At 46.7% G+C, this 18,620-nt stretch overlaps 2 protein-coding genes across 2 annotated transcripts; both read left to right on the top strand.

Moving 5' to 3' along the window:
* The first annotated feature begins 5,836 nt into the window (after positions 1-5,836).
* Positions 5,837-6,914, top strand: HOXD12 (homeobox D12). Its single transcript, XM_064167360.1, has 2 exons — positions 5,837-6,398; positions 6,676-6,914. Exons 1-2 carry the CDS (start codon positions 5,837-5,839, stop codon positions 6,912-6,914), a joined length of 801 nt encoding a protein of 266 aa, XP_064023430.1.
* Positions 6,915-13,136: 6,222 nt separating this feature from the next.
* Positions 13,137-14,646, top strand: HOXD11 (homeobox D11). The gene is made up of 2 exons (XM_064167345.1): positions 13,137-13,743; positions 14,411-14,646. Exons 1-2 carry the CDS (start codon positions 13,137-13,139, stop codon positions 14,644-14,646), a joined length of 843 nt encoding a protein of 280 aa, XP_064023415.1.
* The last annotated feature ends 3,974 nt before the right edge of the window (positions 14,647-18,620 follow it).

Raw genomic sequence — 18,620 nt, 5'->3', positions numbered from 1 at the left:
CTGACAATTCGTGAATTATAGTTCTTTTTCTTCCTTTTGAAAAATAATAATATTAATGTTAATTATATTTTCTGTTCTTCCCTTTAGGCCAGTATAAATGAATTTAATTATGTTGAATGGTTACAGTCGTAATTTTCTCAAATGCTCAACTTTGGGGGGGGGTGAGGAGTGTCTGGTTTGTTTGGTTTTGGGATTGTTTTGGTTTTGTTTGGGGTTTTTTTTTGTTTGGTTCTTTTGTTTTGGGTTTTTTTGTGTGTGTGTGTGAGTTCTGGTCGGGGTTTGTTTTGGTTTTGGTTGTTTTTTTGGTTGGGTTTTTTTTGTGGTGGTTTTTTTTTTTTACGGGGGGGGGGGGGGGTGATTATTGGGTTGGTTTTGTTGTTGTTTCGTTTGGCCGGTTGGTTGTTTTTTTCCTGAATGACAACCACTGCCAAAAAGTGTCGGGTTTGATTTTATACGGCAAACTTCAAAATACTCCGAGTGGGGAAAAAAGAAAATCAAATGGAAAGTGCAAGAAAGACAGAGACCGGACCCGTGGCAGCACCCCGCTGATACCAGAACCCACCTAGACCGCCGGGACCCTGAGGGAGTTGAGAATTCTGTGGAGGGGGCAGCATCTGCAGCTGGATTTTTAATTGCTTTTTAGAGGGAGGGAGAGTAGTCTGTCTGAGCTGTTGCATGGTACGGAGCACGTTTGTTGCTCTTTTTGCGGCTGTTTCCTTTACAGTGGAAAGATTTCATCTTCCTCAGCTGAAAGAGAAGCCGTCTGTTCCTGGTACGGGTGGCCCCCGACCGGCAGGGCAATGCGAACAGTGGGGACTGCGGGCGGGACTCTTTGCGGGTACGCGGATCGGGCACATCGGGGACAGCTTTCATAGAGACCGAGAGACCGGTTCGTCCCGCGGCCAGCAGAGAGGCTGCCGCCACAGAGGTGCTGCCTCGTGTAGAACGCCTGCTCTAGCCTATTTGTTCGGACAAGCACAGGACCCTTCTCCTTCCTCCCTCCGCAGAGCTTAAAAAAAAAACTTCTGCTTGGAGAAGTGAAGTTCACCGCTGACTTTCAATTTACAAAAATAAACGGGTGTTAATGATAGAAGCAATAAATAAGCCATTTCAAAAGGTGCCATAATTTATGTAGGCTGAAAGGCAAGGATTTTGTCGATTTTTAAATTATTCTAAACCTAGTGTGCGTACTATTATATACACAGGTTGATCAAACACGCTAGTCAGCTACTAGAAGAGAGAAACCATGGCCTCTCTGTTAATGTGCCTCGTCCAATTATTGAAGCGTGTGTGCTCCCGTCTAGTACTATTTATTATAATTATACTATTGCTCTAAACACGTTGATTGCCAGTGTATGTGGGTAAAACACACAGTAAAACTCTGTCTTCATAAACCATATATTTTTTATTTTATTTTCTAAAAGCGTCTTTTACTTAGTGTTGGAAATAAGGGCTGAGCTTCCAAGCTGTTAACGATGTTGCCAAACTGTTCCTGAACCGTCTTTAATAAAACGATTTATTTCTCTATATATAAAAATAGAGGAAGAACATCTCCTTATTTTTGAAGCAGGGCATTTAGCGGGCTCCAAGCTTCCCTGGGATCTTCCCAGGGCCATTTATATAGGACGCAGTTCTTGGGAAAGGAGAGGTAGATAAAATGCGAGGCACGTTAACGGATTAAACGCATATCCGAGAGCGCCTTGCAGCTGCGGAAGCGGGTTTTGGGAGAAAGAAAATATGCCGGCAAGAAATACCGGGCTTCGGACGCAGAGCAGAATCTATCTTTTTCTTCTGACCCCGAGCCCAGCTTCCTTGCTCGATGCCCGAAGCTGAGGGCCGCCCAGCACTCCTTTGTTTTCTCCTCCCACGCTGGCCCGGCACTTGCCGGTGCCACTATGGTGCTTCGCGCTGGAGAGGCAGTCCGCCCAGGTCTGTCAGTCTGTTTTGCTCCACAATTGGCGAGCTCCAGCGGGAGATTATCTTCCGCTTCCTTAGCCTTCTTCCCTCCCTCATCTCTTCCATTTGCATGTTCACGGCTCTGGACATGTTTTTCCCGAACTTTCGAGTAAAGTCCATTTCGGAGCATTTCAGGTTTTATTGAGAGGTGTATTTCTGTTTGATTCCAGGAAAAGTGAAAAACCGTGGGGCACAATTTAAGTACCTGGAACAACCCTCTCTGGTGATGCATCCTTGTTTTCTCTCCATGCTTTGAATTCTTCTCCTCCACCCACCCAGCACCTCCCCCGTGACCACCTCCCACCACACATACATCGATCTTATTAATTATGGAATAGGAGTTTTTTTTTCCTTCTTACGAGTCCATTCTCAGACGGAAAGCCAGGCACAGCCATAGCTGTTGTACTTCTCGGCAGCAGAGCCGTCGCGGCTGCCCCCTTCCTTCTAGGTTTAACCCTGGGCTTTGCCGGTCTCCGGGTTCTTAGAAGATGAAGCTTTGCCACAGCGAAAACTCCCTGCTCGGTGCAGGAGGAATCTCAGAGTGGCTGACAAATCTGTACTGCATGTCGCCTTTTCATTTCATTACCATATACGAAAACATTTAAAAAGCAGCATCTGCAGCCAGAAAGAAGATGAGGCCAGACAGAGATGTAGGTCGGGGTGTACCAGCCCATCTAGTTACCAATGCTGATTAAAAGCAGTTTCTAAGATTGGACCTGGGGCATTGACAAGCATTATACAAAATCGCCGTGCCCACAGCCTGGGCTCTCCACAGGAGGCACAGATGGGACCAGGCCTCAGCACTCCCCGATCCTCGCCAGCAGGCTCCGAGAGGGGCCGCTGCCCTGCCCCAACGACAGCTACTCACAGACATTTCTCTTCAGAGAAACGGGAGAAATATTTCTCCTGAGACGCAGGGCACATCATTGCAGAAAATTCATATGTAATTCCACAATGTGAATTGCAAGTGCGCATGGCACAGCGACGCACTGAGAGTCGGCAGACCCGCCTGTCCAGCCGCTCCTCTGGAATTTGGTTCCTGTCAAGCAGTGCGGTTTTCCAGCCATGTCTAAGTCAATCCTGCCATCTCCTGGACAGACTCCGGCATAGGCAGGGGAAGCTTCAGCAGCTGCATCTCCGAGTGATAAATGAGCGAGAGAGGCTGACTCGGTCACAAGCAGAGCAACCTTCGTCTGTAAACTGGAAGAATATGTTAGTGAAATCATAGCGTGTGGTCAGCTCTGATGTTCAGGCCGATCCGGCTGCTTATTTAAAAGGAGGGGAGAAAAAAAAGGAAAGGAACGTGTGAAGGAGCGTGTGAAAGCAGCCCTCCGGGTCGCTCTGTTCCTTAGCGGTGACATTTCCTGTACAGACACAGGCAGGGGGACACACGCGGCATTAAAACACCGCCCCCAAAAACAGAATCCAGCTGTGGTTGGGAAAATCAGTGCAAATTCGTCTGAAGTTCTCCACACTGCGGCAGTGACCAGCCTCCCCTCAGCAAGACGTTCTTGTCAATTCTCTTCCTTAAAGAGTTAAACGTAAATATTGCTTTCCTCTACTGTGTCTCCAGCTAATACAGATTTTGCTTCTCATATTCTTTGACGGTACCAATTAGCAATTACCGATGAGTTGAGCATTAATTGGAAACTCTGTTTTTTCTAACCCTATAAAGTTAGCTCTAAGTGTCACCTTTCTTTCCGGTAACTGGGAATGCACATACATTCCTTGTGTTTATTGAGTGCAAAAATATAGTCCTTGAACACAAAATTTTCCTTCTGTCTTCTGACAACCGAAAAACGAAATCAACTTTTCTCGTAAAAGGTGATTATCAAAATAAGTTATTACTCATCCCCTTGGTGAGGGGGAAAAAAAAGGGCAGAAAATAAGTAATCTAATAAGAGACAGAGATAATTGGTAGACATAACTCAAACAGTAAAAATTAAAGGCAGTGGTCAGTAATATCCTCCAGCGGTGCTTGTGTGGTCCTGTGCTGTCTGGGAGAGAGCAATAATTTAAAGATTTCTTCCAGGGCAATGAAATTACTGCAGAATTTACCTCAATTTCCCATTAAACACAAAGATGAATTTGATTAGCAGAATGTCAAGAGGGGCAGCGTCTCTGGTCTCAGCACAGAAATAAAATCTAAGTTAAGACTATGATTAACAGGATAATAACACGGAAAGTTTGCCCTACCTTTTAATTAGGTTCGAGTTTTTAACCGAAGTAATTAAAGTAGTGAAATCTGGGTAGTAAGGCTCGACTTGAAGTTGGGCTTGCTCAGACCAGAGGAGATCCTCTTGGAAAAGAGGTCGAGGACACAAATGCCTGGTTCGGGTGACGGAAAGGCCTCTGAAATCTCTAGCGGGAAACGTGGGGCGGAGGTGCCAGGGGCAGTCCGGTAGTCTTGTGCCCACCACCGCCGCAGAACTCGGCCTCTGATCCTGTTGCAGGTGCCTTTGCGTGCGGCACATGGGTAGTCGGCTTTCCTCTCTGGGAAGCACTTTGTCTCCCGACTCTCACGCTTTGGAAAATAAAAAGAGCAATACTCTAGGTATTATTTTATTTGTGCCTGCTCCGGTGCTACGGAGAAAATGGGAGGGATCTTGTTTGATCTCTCAGAAATGTAAAAATATTTGTAACATTCTCACACCAAAATAATACTGCAATAACACTGTAAAGAATAACTTTCTTGACAGGGCAGAAAAAAAGTCCTCATATGCAACTGGAGAGATAGTGGCGGGGTACCCAGATGAGGCTGACTCTCCGCTGCCGCCCGCTGCATTAACATAATTTCTGCTGCAGGACAGAACAAGACATTTCCTGCCATCTTGCAATACTGTTTAGCTATTTATTTTCTTGGCGTGTTGTTCAAGGGATTCTGTGTTAGTACTGCTGTTATTCTCGTTTTGTTGGTGTTTGTTTGGTTGTATTTTAAAGACAAACCTCGAGTTTTAGAAGCATTGATTTTTTTTTTTAATAGTAAAGATTAAATGGGAAGGAAGAAAGGAATCAAAAATAAAATAAAAAGGGCAGACGTGCAGACCTAAACCAATACTAATTAGTAATGTACCTGAATGACGATCCCAGTAATTGCCCATCAATTAAGATTTTTATTGAAAACGTATGCGGATCGTATCATGCTGCTCGCAATTAAAACCAGTCCGTAAATAAACCGGACTCAATATGTGTTCTGTGCATACATACACACCTACAAGGTATACGCATCCATATACGGGGACAGAAATGCATACGAATGCCCTCCACAGCCGCATGTCTTTTCCTTTACTGTAAAGGAGTCATGGCAGATGATATTCAGCCCGCCGTGCACGCTCGTGGGTGCAGCTTTCTCTCGGGAGCTGCACAGTGCAAGGCGGCAGACTCTGAGGTGGCTGCCAGTGGCGGGCGGGGGGGCACCGCCGGGCTGGCGGTGGAGTCTGGGGCTGCCCTGTCCGCTCGGCAGCTCCGCAAATACCTGCATTCTCCTTATCTTTCCGCTAGCGCTACAGCTATGCCAGCTGGCCTCAGCCACTTTTATAGAAGTGGAGACCATGTTTTCCCCTCCCCCTTCAGAGCTCAGTATTTTCATATTTCAAGAGTTATCATATGACTTTTTAAAACTGGGGGGAGGGAGAGAGGAAGGGGAGAGAAGAGAGAGAGAGAGAGAAGGGGAGAAGGAGGAAAAGGGAAAAAAAAAAGAAAAAAAAAAAAACACGGGGAGGTAGTAGAACCTCTGTGGCTCGGTGGCTGGAGGCGGTGCTGAAATTACCGGCTTTGAAGAACCTGTCTGCAAAGTTTCGTCCAATCGTTTCAGGCTTTCCGCTTATTCCCTGTTGTAACTAAATACTGCTGTAAGAACAGCTGAAGTCCTTTGTTGGAAATGTGTGATCGCAGTCTCTACAGATCTGGCTACGTTGGTTCTCTCTTGAATTTGCAATCTCCAGATTCCTTTTATTTTCCTAATTTGCGGGCTAATGGCAGTCAATTGGCGGCTTTGCCCACCATTTCCTATCCCCGGAGCTCGATCCCCTGGACTTGCTCAAGTTCGTGCGCAGCCCAGCCGCAGAGCCACGCGTTCAGCGGCGCGGCACAGCCGTACCTCCCCGGCTCAGTTCCAATCAACATCAGCTCCAACGGCAGCAAAGAGTGCCTGGAAGACAACACTAAATATTACGCCCACGACGCGAACTCCAAACAAGAGGAGAGGTGCAGGCAGAGACACTCTTTTGCAAATGACCCAACTGTTACTCATGCAGCCAACCTAAAGCCCGTAAAGTACGACCACTCGAGCCTGCAGAGAAGTTTGCACGGTTCAGCTGCTCTTTTTGAAGTGAACTCCTGCAATTCCAACTTAAAGGAGGACATCAAGAATTCCGTCAACTTGAACCTGACAGTTCAGCCCGCAGCAGTCCAGTCATGCCTCAGATCTTCAGTGCAGGATGGTATGCCTTAAATATCTCGCTTTATGTAGAAGCGACCTAGAGATATTTGCTGTCTAAGAGATGTCTGTAATTGTTTTACAAGCCCTCTGTAACCCATTCGGAGCGATAATCGCTCCGAATAATCTCTCTGAATAAGGGGATAGATAGAAATTGTGCTGTCAGATGTGCTTTGGCCAATTTGCCGACCTAGCTTAGCCCTGTTATCTTGTGGATTTACTTGCATATTCCCTTTAATACCCAGACCTGATGCACTAAATTATCGACGTATTTGTTGTAGGTTTGCCTTGGTGCCCCACCCAAGGGAGATCAAGAAAGAAACGGAAACCCTACACAAAACAACAAATTGCTGAATTGGAAAACGAGTTTCTTCTCAATGAGTTTATTAACCGACAGAAGAGGAAAGAACTATCAAACAGACTGAATTTAAGTGACCAGCAAGTTAAAATTTGGTTTCAGAACCGGCGGATGAAAAAGAAAAGAGTAGTAATGCGGGAGCAGGCGCTTTCTATGTACTAGAGCAGAGTCCACCCATTCCTGCATGAACTTGTGCCCAGAGTGTTCACCCTTAGAGTAGAGCGTATTCGCGAGTGCAGCGCGGGGAGTGTGTGGGGTTTGCCATTTAAACCAAGCTCTTGAAACGCGTAGGATCTCAGCGCAAATTGGCAAATGCCGAGTTCTTAGCCAACCTGAAGAAGACAAGTCGGACCAGCATGGAAATCAGTGTTATCAGCTTTTTACTATCCTTTCTCCATTTATATAGATTTTCCTCCTTCTTACCCTTTCTTTCACGGAAGAACGATCTGTGCTAAACTAAAATCGATTTATTCTATCTGTATGTAAACACTATTTTGCAGCAAAATAAAAGAATAACTCCTAGTAAAGACATCAGCCCTGTGAGTCCCGGCTGCTCCTTTCATCTGCTGCCCTGCACACCGGGGCAAGCCTACGACGCCGACTATCTTTTGTGGTTAGGAGTAACCTGCTCGAGCCGAAATGGACAAAAGTAGTTAAGAAATAAACCTTTTTTCTTCTTTTTTTTCCGCCCCACACCTCCACTCGGAGCTGCAGATCTGGCCACAGCCCTGAGTAGAGGGCACGTGACACCCGCGCAAAATCCGCACCTAATCTGCGCGCCGTCTCCTTCGCGGCGGCCGTGTCCCGCCGCTCCTCTCGCGGCTGCCCACCCCGACGGCAGAAGCACGGGCAGAGGGAGAGCTGTGTGCCCACCGGAGGGGCTGGGCTGCTTCCCGGGCGCAGAGGAGAGGCTTGGGAAGAAGTACCCCTCCATCCTCTTCCCTCACCACCCGGGCCCCCGAGGGAGCAGGGGTCCTGCAGCGGCAGAGGGGACGCGGAGCAGAGAGAAGTGGCCATCGCGTCGCCAACAGCTGCCGTCCTAGGTGGTCTGACCGGTCCCTACCCTCCCAGCGCTGCTGACTTTGGCCTTGTCCAAGTGCTGTCCCAGACAAACAGGCGAAGAAGAGCGGGCGGTGCGCAGGCCGCGGCGGGCCGGGATCGGGGCTGGAGTCAGGGTAGGGTTAGGGGAAGACGGATCCACCTCTCACCCCAAAGTGCTTCGAGCACAGAACAGGGGAGAGCCCTGGGCTTTGAATGGATTTGATTATTTTCTGAGACTGTTCCCGTGGCCGTTTCCGCAGAGGATTTTATGAGGGAACGGGACGGGAGGGGGTTGTTTGGTTGGTTTGTTTTGTTTTCCCCCAGATATAAACTTCAGAGGATAATCCAACCAGAGGGACTCTGAACATTGCCCAAGCCAACTGATTATTGGTTTAGAAAGAGAATGAAATCGATTTTCCTCTCATCTTGCCGACAGGCTTTCTCTGCTGGGATCCAGCACCCTCTGCAGCACCAGAGCAGTCGGGTTGACTCAGGGCTGCAGAAACAGGGGAAATGTTAGATACTCACCTTCGATTCGCCTGGTGTTCAGAAAGTTAAAAATAAATAAACAAATAAATAAATAATAAGAAGAAGAGCTTCTAGGATCGTAGATCTTGATTACGCCTTTTGGCTAAAGGGCTTCCTAAGAGAATTCCATCTATATCTGTTCCTAATGAAGAGGCGTTTCCGCAGGCGAAACCTTGGGTTGCCTCTCCCAAACATATCAATAATTATGGTGTTTGAGCCCGCGCTGTTTTCTGGTATGTAAAGTGGGGTCAGATATGACCGTATGCTGCTAGGGCGCCTGCAACAAGGTTAAGCACAGGGACTGGCACAGATACCTATTTACACCAGGCCCTTTCTTTTCTGAAGGCAATAAACTCATTATTTCATATATTTAAACTTTGCTCCTTCCCACTCGTTTGGTTGCAAGTACTGCTCGCAAAGGCACAGTAGTCCAGATGATTCTGGAGACAAATGCCGGATTTCTAGGCGGGCACAAGTGCAGCCATCTTCTCGAAAGCCTTTCAGAGATCCCCAAAGGTAATGCTCGAATAGTGTTTCGTTAGGGAGAAGGAAAACCAGTCCATTTTGGAGGCGCATTTCTCGCCGTCCAGAAAGGCCACTCTTACCGCATTGTCTGATACAGACAAAAACCTACCTCACTCATGGCGTGACTGCCAGTGGAAAGGCGGGGGCCAAGCAGGGCCGGGCGAGAGCTCCCTGAGGAAAGGGAATGTACACCTATCACGGCCCTTAGGTCCCCTCAAATTTTACAGGCATTCAACTCCGGGCAGGGAGCTGGCGCATTGCGGATAAGAGAAGTCTCTTCTTTCAGTAGTATTTCCCTAATTAAAAGACGAAGAGGAAAAAAAAAAAAAAAAAAAAAAAAAAAAAAAAAAAAAAAAAGCAACCCCAATGATGCAAGCCAAGAGGAAAAAAAAATCGGATAAAGCGTCTTATTATGTCTTGGAATACTGTTCATTCAACACAGTCAATGAGAAATGTACTGTTTATGCCGTCCTTCTCTGTTCTAACCCGCCCCAGTATAGCCAATCCCTTTATTATACGGATGGTGTGAAATCAGAAGAGGAATCTCAGATTAAAAGATGCGAAAAGCAGTGTATTATTTATTAAATTTATCTGATACACGACGATAGCGTGTTGCAAAGCTTCTAGCCTAAATCACCCATGGAACGAGAGAAAAGAGAAGAGGTAAGATCTAAATGGCGATGTGATGCAAAAAGTATGTGTGTTATGCATCTCTGTATGTCTGGGTAGATATGGATGCACCTATTTCATCAGCTCCCGTTGAGTGCACCGTATGTGCACACACAGATAAATACATATTTGCGGGCTCACACTGTGCACGTACACATAGACGGTAGAAAATGGTGCATGATTTCACGCGTGGCCATACCCCAGGTTTTAGATATTCGTCTGAAGCAGCACTCGACAATAGTCGCGCCGGGCGTGAGGGGAGGCAAAACATTCATGTGGCAGAGCCGCAGACCGGGGTGCGTCCTGCCCAGGCAGCTCTGCCTGCCTACGCCCGCCCCATGGGCACATGTGCGCACACGCGTGTGCGGCACAGCTGGCGGGCGTGCCGGAGATGCATCCGGGTGAGGTTGATGTTCTTCACGCCCTCCGGATAGATTATTTCGGGTGTCCTCACAGCTGTATTCTGTCCCCTACCTTGACTTAACGGGTGCATGCGGTGTCGGGGGGAGCAACGGGCAACAGCTAGCTACGCCCGCGTCCCTCCGCAGCATGAAGACGACCGTCCATCCCTTTATTTACTCCAACATAAACATCTTTGCATTCCGACCGCAGCCTAAAAGCGATAAGGCCCTTTCGAGGGTGCTCTCCTTTCTTTCTTGCTTGATAAGGCTGCAAAAGCAACTCGGCTTGGGAATGGCTCTGGATGCCTTTGTGCTTCCTAAAAGAGCATAAATAATTAAAGTTTGGCAGGGAGGAAAAGCTTTCTTGCAGAACTGTAGTGGCAATAAATGAAATGACTCAGAATGTCTTCTCCAGTCGGTTTTTACGAGAGCTGCCAGACAGTGTCTGTTCACGTTCTCCAGATACTAGGGGCGCCATAACAAAGTTAAGGTCAAGTTAGTGTCTTATCTTGGGTGGCACGAAACCACTGCATCTTCTCCAGCCGGACCAGGAGCATTTTAAACCCGAATGTTATGCATGTCGCCTTAATTCCCACGGAGGGCTTTTGGAAATGTCACTTGGATCCGAATACGTGGTAATCCCAGGCAACGGTTGCAGATGTTTCAAGACGTCTAACGGTAAGGTACTCGCCTGACTGTGTGCATTATGTGCGTTTATGTTTCGATGCTATTTAATCTGCCTAAAGGAAGGGAGGAGAGGGGAAAGGAAGGGAGGATAATTAATGCTGAGAGTGGGGCTGCGAACCGACCCCAGTGTGAAAATGAGGTGGCAGGCGGGGACCCCAGCTCTGCCTTGTTCCAGCGGGGTCTCTGATGCGATATTGGTCTTACATTCCCTGAGTTAGATGGCTTTTTAAGGGGCTGCTTCCTAAAAGGGCTGTTTTCGTATTAAGAGATCGTCTCCATGTCTTTGAACTTGAATTAGTGGAAACCAGTTGGCTCCTGCGCCACAATTTAATTGATGTTAGGATTGTTGCATCGAAAGGAAGGTGAAGGGCTCTGTCTGAAGCGTAATTAGTAAGTCTGGACTGCAAAGAACATGAGCGTCCATACTTTCCTGTAGCCATCTCTCTCGACGACATAGGCGATCGGAAACCTGGGGTCACAATCCAAATGGAACCCTGCTCTGCTGTAAGCTCGAGGTGGTGACACAGGAGCCATTTTAACTGCAGCCATCATTTTTAGGTTGCTCATGTGCTACAGCAGGATTGAGAGGGCTCGGAAGTTACTGATAAAAGGAGTGGATGGTGTTCTTGTACATTGATTACTAGTGATACCTTATGAAAGTCTATCTGCTGGGAACAATGTGTGGCGTTTAAGGTGGTTTGAGAGGCACCAAGGCAAAACTACAGTAATGTACAAAGAAAGGGAGAAAGGGAAGAAAGGAGGAAGAAGGAATGAGTTTCATCTTATCTGCCTGGATTTGGTCGTGGTTTTGAAAGAAGACAAGCTGGGATGCAGTGTAGAATGTTGCCCTCGCCCTCTCTGCATGGCCGTGGAATGCAAAATGGGTCCTGCCGCTGGCGGCGGCGAGGGGGTGTGGGGCAGGATGCGGGGCGCAGCCGCGACTGCGGGGGTCTCCGCGGCTCTGAGCTGGGGGCGATCAGTAGGCACCCGGGGCGGTGGGGGGTGTAGCCTGCCTCCGGCAGAGCCCGCAGCGGACACCTCCACTCGCAGAGCCGGGACCTTCACAGGCCTTCCACATACTTGCCCACGGCGCTTTGGGGGCAGTTTCTTACCTGATGGTCTCTTTGCTTGCTGTGGGTCTCGAAGATAGCCTTTTTGCAAGAGATGTCGGGCCTGCCGTCTGACTAGAGCATCCGGGGATTGTTCGGGTGTCAGGGGACAGCCCTGCTCGGCATTGAGGGCTCGCCCAGATTTCGGGTTTGCTTGGAGAGCGGCATGTGGCGAGGATACTTTGGCTATGCTGTATAGTGGCGAAAAAAAGGCATTCCCATAGAGAGCTGGCAAACGTTCCCGGAATGAGGAATTGCTCGAGCATAGGATCATTACTGGCGCGTATTTTTCACTCTCCTCTGTTTTCAGCCTTTGTGACTCAGATTGTGCTCGCCTATGTAAATTCATATTTCAAGAAGAAAAAGAAAACTAGCCAAAAAAAGAGCCCTCGAAGGCAGGTCGGCCTCAGGGCTGGCGGGTGTTGTGCGCGTTCCTTGCTTCCAACCCTGCTTTTCCCTTCCAATGAAAATTAACATTTTGGTGAGAGATGGAGACAGAGGTCACTTTGTGTGCTGCTCTGCTTCCCAAGGAAAGCGTGCTTGGTGGACTTCTCTTCCTGTCCTAGTCCTCTGCTTTCCAGAAGAGCTTGAAAGTGTCTCACTTTCATAGAGCCGGCTACTGAGAGATGGTCTGTTTGCGTATTTCTCATTTCAGTTTGTCTCTGGCACCCTGACACAAGCGAGCAGTGTTTGGTCTTATAAGCGAGGGAAAATGAGGTGATCGGGACTCAGGCTTTGAATTTCGTGGCGGGTTTTGATGCCAACTGTGGATTGCTGGAGCCGGGCGGGCAGATCCACTAGTGCGCTCGAGCGTGTGAATAGGACTTGGCTTTCCTGAGTGAACCTTGCCCGCCCATCATCTACCGGAGGGGCCGCCAGCCAGCACCACTCTAACGAGAAGCGATAGCGGCTCCGAACTGAGGGTGCCCTGCCAGGAGCCCACACCCAGCGCTCCGGGAACTGCCCGCTCCTCGCTTCCCGCGGAGACCAGCGGGCCAGGCGGCGATGCTAACAGGGCGCTGCACCCCTCGGGGCTTCCCCTGCGCCGGGCTCCGGCGGTGGGTAGGCGCCTGCCCGGCCCCAGGTGATCAGCCGCACCACCTATGTGTGTCTCATTGCCTGGTGGAAGGATGAGGGGGAAAACCGTCGATATTTGTACAAACGCTGCGTTCCTCTCCCCGTGCTGAGAGGACTCTTTGGAGAGATCTTAGGAGCCTTTCCGAGGGGCTGATATAGATATAAGGACATTTCTACATCGCGTCACGTGACATAATTACCACTAGAATCAATCAAGATGAATTGCACGTCAGCACACGGTGGGGATTTTTTCTTAGTTGATCCTGTCCAAACCCTCTTGTGCAATAGATGGATCTTGTTCAATGCATTAAAGCCTTCTGGTTGCTTGCAATCGCAAAAAGGAAGACATGACTGAGTTTGACGATTGCAGTCACGGCACATCCAATATGTATCTGCCAGGGTGCGCTTATTACGTCTCACCCTCAGATTTCTCCACGAAATCCTCTTTTTTGTCACAATCATCGTCCTGTCAAATGACTTTTCCTTATTCTTCTAATTTGCCTCATGTCCAACCTGTGCGCGAAGTAGCATTCAGGGAATACGGATTAGACCGCAGCAAATGGCAATATAGGGGCAGTTATGCTCCTTATTACTCAGCTGAAGAGGTGATGCACAGAGACTTTCTGCAGCCTGCAAACAGGAGGACGGAAATGCTATTCAAAACGGATCCTGTCTGCGGCCACCACGGACCGTCTCCCGCCGCCTCCAACTTCTACAGCTCGGTGGGAAGGAACGGCATCCTGCCGCAAGGTTTCGACCAGTTTTACGAGACAGCCCCTGGACCCCAATACCAGCAGCATTCCGAGGGCGAGGGGGACGTGGACAAGGGCGACTTGAAAGCCCAGAACAGCATTTGCAATAAAACACCTTCCAGCCAAGAGAAGAAAGTGACACCAACAAACAGCGCCGATTCCCCTTCTGGTGATGTTGTTGCAGAGAAGAGCAACAGTTCAGGTAGGTATCAGTAGTAAACTGGGGGCAAGAGTACAAGGCCAACACTTTGTCAAGCCGCATTTTATGTGCAATTTTATAAGCATCCAAAGGATTTTATATATCCTATAAGATTTCCTTTACCGTTGTAAAGCGTGTTTACGATAGGAAACCAATTTAGGTGGGCTTAAGGTATTCTTGGAAGAGGATATTAATTGTTATTAAATTGTTGGTTTGGTGGAGGCGAGACGGGGAGATTTCACAGGTAGTGCTCGGAGCTGCCTTCGGTTTAAGGCTTAAGATCTTCATTTGTTTGGGGCGGGGGGGGTGGGTGATGGGGTGGGGTGGTGGTGAGAGGAGTTTGAGAAACTTGGAAATTTTCCAGCCCATTTAAATATCTCTCTGTATTGCTTGGTGTGCTCTCTTTTAAGAAGTTGGGAAATATACGTGCTGCCTTTTTTTTTGTGTATGTGTTTCTTTTTATTTTCCTTTTTTTTTTTCCTTTTGGGTCACACAGAGTAAAAACCCCAGGAATACATGTGTGTGTGTGTCTGTGTGTATATATATCCCCCCAAAACTGCTAGAGGGCTGCTTTCCAGGCAATGGGGTATTGTCAAGGTCTCTGATCTCTTCCTAGCTGAGCATGTTCGTAACAGCAGCATAAATCAGTCTCTTCTCTCTTGAATTTCAGCAATTCCCCCGCGATCAAGAAAAAAGAGATGTCCCTATACCAAATATCAGATAAGAGAACTGGAAAGGGAGTTTTTCTTCAACGTGTACATAAACAAAGAGAAAAGACTGCAGCTGTCTAGAATGCTCAACCTCACTGACCGGCAAGTTAAAATCTGGTTTCAGAATCGAAGGATGAAAGAAAAGAAACTGAACAGAGACCGACTCCAATATTTCACTGGGAATCCTTTGTTTTGAGAGAAAAAAAAGAGAAGAGGGGGAAAAAAAGGAAGAAGAAGAAGAAGAAGAAAAAGGATTTAAAAAAATATCTCCCCCAAGAGAGAGGGCAAGACAGAAGGAAGAAAGAAGGAAAACAAAGAACATCTCGGTCTCTGTCCTGCCATCTGAATGCAAAAATAAATTGGTTTACACGACACATCCACCCTGCGGAACTCAAAGTTTCATTTTCATGTGCAACTCCACACACTTAATGGCCTCTGGAGATTTCGGGGCTTGGCGGAGCAGATTCGTGATAAGGGGAAACTGGGCTAAATCCAACTGTCCACTCTCAAGTGTTTCTCGCCAAAGGTGCTTTGTTTCCTCTCCCACAGTACCAGCAATGGACCTGCAGTGTGTCTGGTAGTTTTTGCTTACAGTTCATTGAGTTCGAGGGGGTCTGTTGTTGCTTTTGAGCTAAGGTAACACTTTCCTCCCTTTAAGTGAATGCGGTTTATTTAAGAGATGGTAAATGTACGTTCGCTACATATATAAAAGAAAAAAAAATATATATGTTTCTACTGTCATTCTAAAGCATGGGCCACTGTCTTTCATGTGAATAAATCGTTTATGGTAAAGTTAAGGTTATAACTCCCGTGCACTCTATGGATTTCAGTTTCTGAAGGAAAATAACTCTTCCCGGGCTAGAGCCAAGTTCAATTAAATAATAACGAGAGAATGCCTAATCGGGTTATTTTAAAATGCATTTTAATTAAGGAGTTTAGATATCTAACTCTCCCTTTGTAGGTATGTGTAACCTTCCTTGTTCTCTCCGAGGGAAGGCCAACGTGGCTGTCTGCGACCGTCACTTCTGATGGTGCTACAATTACTGTAAACAACGAAAAATTCTGGGTTTTAACTTAGTCGGGCTCTCAGCAAGCCCGGAATCCCCAACAACAGTTACTGTTTACTTGTTAGCGAAGAGTAGGAAGACCGAGGTCTGGGAAAGAATCAGACAAGAAGGAGCTGTAAACAATTGGCATTAGTAGGAAGTAAAAGTGTGTGTGTGTGTGTGTGTGTGAAAACCACGAGAAAAGAAAATAAAACCCTTTGGAGGCCAAGGGATTGATCTTTTAACTATGATTGCCGGGAGGGCAGCTGGAACCGGCGCTCGGCCGGGGCGCAGCGCGGTGCCCGGCGGTGGCGGGCCCTGAGCGGGGGCAGGCATCAGGCGGAGGTTCGCTCCGCTTCTCTCCGCTCCTCGCCGCTTTATCCTGCCTGACCTGGCTGAGCTGTTTACAAAACCTTGAACCGTCTAGACAACACCATAAAACCCGAGCTTCTAAACAGCTTAATTGGGTTATATTATACACCTTCTGGTGGGTGAAAGAGAGATTTCCGCAATGTGCAATAAAGGCAAGGAGTGAGAAAAGAATTTGTCTTTTTTGAATAGAACGAAGTGTCTCTTGCTTCACTTGCATGCATAGAAAGCAAAAGTGTTCAAATTAGTCAGGAAAAGCCTGAGGATTAAAAAAATAGAGAGATGGAAGCGGAGGGAGGCATGACTTAAGGGGAAAAAAAAATTTAAACCCTTTAGCAAGAAAAACATAAGTGTATGCCTTTGAACTTCCAAAATGTCAAGGTCGTCACCTTTAACCTTTCTGAATAATTAGGCGCCTTAAGGTTCCTCTGTTATTTTCAACCACCACCCACTCTCTCACTCTCTTTCTCCCTCCCTCCCTCCCTCACACACATGCACAACCACACACACACTTATTACCGCAGAGCTGGCCATGTTAGCAAATGCATCCTAACGCAAAGAAAATCCCAGCTGGTTCGAGGTGAGCTCTCCATGACTTACAGGGAGCGTGGTCCGCTCTAGTCCCCTACAGCCAGAAGGCGGTGGCCTCCCTGCTTTCCTTCCCTTTCTGTTCCCCGATTTGAACTCAAATATCCTCTTTTTCTAGATTAAAACAAAACAAAAAAGAACCCACTGCACAACAATCTCGCAAAACACCCATGTAATGCTTTAGGGAATGCTTCGTAATTTAGGGAGAAAGATGGTGTTTCTATCAGCTTTTCTACTGATGTGCGATTCCCCACAAAGCCCATTAATTACAAATGCGCGGAGTCGCGGGGAATCTCTCAAAGCATTTCGCCTGACCTTATCGCAAAATTCTCGAGTCTCTCCCGAACCTTAATCCACAGGACGAGAACGAGTCGTTTGATTTTCTGTTCCCTGTAGTGCTTTAACAGTCTGGTTTAGCCGATTACTATTCCTTTTAAACGCTAAGACACCGCACAAGAGGCCCGCGGAACACGATACACCCTAGCATTAATCTTGGTGATAGCAGTTTTAGGTTTCTGTCTTAAAAAGAAAGGAAGAAACCCATGCCTGCGAGCAGATCGAGCGGCGGCGAAGGACACGGGAGGGGCGGTAATTCCCGGTGCTCGGCGGCTGTCGGCCACCGGAGGGCGCGCCCAGGCGCTGCAGTGCCACCGCCGTCCTGCCGCTCCCGCTCGCCTGCCCCTCATCATCATTCCTCTGCTAATAAAATACCTAATATATAAGTAACGATAAGATTTCAAGGCCTTCCAAATGAGAAAATAAAGCATCAAAAAGATTTATTAAACAAATAACCCATAACCGTGACGTGCTGGAGAAATATGCCACTTTAAAGGATTTTTTTTGAGTCGTAATCTTTTACAATGCATCCGAGATTTAAAAAATATCTCATAATTTTAAGAAAGAAAGGGGAAAAAAAAAACCAACAAAACAAAACACAGTGATATTTAGAATTCGTTCTCTAGGACCAAAGTCTTTAGTCTTAAAGGCAGCCTTAATGCAGATGGAACAAAAGTAATTTAAATCTCTATGCATTTCCACGGTTTATCTACCTTTGTTTATCTAGACTTTTCTTAAGTAAGCCTGTAGGTATAGAAAACATACTTTAAAAACATGTTTTACTTAAAGGCGAGATTAACTTTCGATCCTGAGAGTGCTTATTTAAAAAAAAAAAAGAAAGAAAAAGAAAGAAAAAAAAAAAAGAGGTTAATGAGAAAATGAGATATTTTTAATATCTGAATATCACCTTGCCAAGACATTTCTGAATGCAATCCCTCTTCTTAAAAGTACTATTGAGATCTATTAAAATGAAACTAGAGATTAGAAAATTAAAGTGAAGTTTATGAATTTCCTGCACCCTCTCTAGTGACAGAACACATTCCGTTTTTCTGGTTTATTTTTCTGTTTTATGTTTTTACTCTTATATGCTCCCTCTCTTTTTTTTTCTTTTTTTCTTTTTGTTTTGTTTTTAAAGAATCTGATGTAAGAAAGGGCTTCACTGCTTTCTGTTTAATTTGTAGAATTAATCGAAATTTGTTTCAAGTTGGCTCAGCCATATTACACGTTTTTTTTAATCCCGGTCTCTCGTGAAAGCATTTGTTGGCACTTTGTTTGTTGGGTTATTTGTTTGTTGGGGTGTGGTTTTGGTTTTGGTTTGGTTTGGTTAGAAGTTCATTGTTAACACCTTCCTAGAAATAGCCTTTCCCTCGGTAATAAAACGCGATTGTACAATCCGAAATCTACGGGGTTCTCGGATGCCAAGGTAGTCCTTGTAGGTACTGTGATCCCGATCTCTGGACGGAGTTATCCATTTTGAGAGGGAAACCTTTATCGAAGTTTTTGTGTTTGTTTTTTTTCTTGGCGTGAGAGTACTGCTTGTGAGAGCCCACACCAACCCCAACCTCTTCAGCCTCCAGTCGAGGAGATTTAACCCCTCGCAATGACACTGAAGCCGATCTCAGAGGATGTGAACGGGTGACGGGAGACAGGATGTGTTGTTAATTTAAAAAAACCCCAAACCCTGAAATTACTGAAATGTCATTTTCTTCCTTCTTTTTAATCATCGCGTAAACGTGATGATTCTGTGCAAGTCTATAACCTCCTACTTTTTTTTTTTTAATTTCTGTTTACTATTTTCTCCGGTTTATTCCTTCAGACAGAAAGCGCCGTG

Source organism: Pogoniulus pusillus, chromosome 2 (assembly GCF_015220805.1).
Source record: "Pogoniulus pusillus isolate bPogPus1 chromosome 2, bPogPus1.pri, whole genome shotgun sequence".
In the NCBI taxonomy this organism is placed as follows: Eukaryota; Metazoa; Chordata; class Aves; order Piciformes; family Lybiidae; genus Pogoniulus; species Pogoniulus pusillus.
The sequence above is the reverse complement of the archived record's forward strand: the minus strand, read 5'-3'. Positions and strand labels throughout refer to the sequence as shown.

Bases quoted from the DNA above. Each gene is read 5' to 3' on its own strand.
- HOXD12 (XM_064167360.1), top strand. From the start codon at position 5,837: ATGTGTGATCGCAGTCTCTACAGATCTGGCTACGTTGGTTCTCTCTTG. The intron at 6,399-6,675 runs GTATGCCTTAAA...TATTTGTTGTAG, and splicing joins CAGATCTTCAGTGCAGGATG to GTTTGCCTTGGTGCCCCACC.
- HOXD11 (XM_064167345.1), top strand. From the start codon at position 13,137: ATGACTGAGTTTGACGATTGCAGTCACGGCACATCCAATATGTATCTG. The intron at 13,744-14,410 runs GTAGGTATCAGT...CTTGAATTTCAG, and splicing joins AGAGAAGAGCAACAGTTCAG to CAATTCCCCCGCGATCAAGA.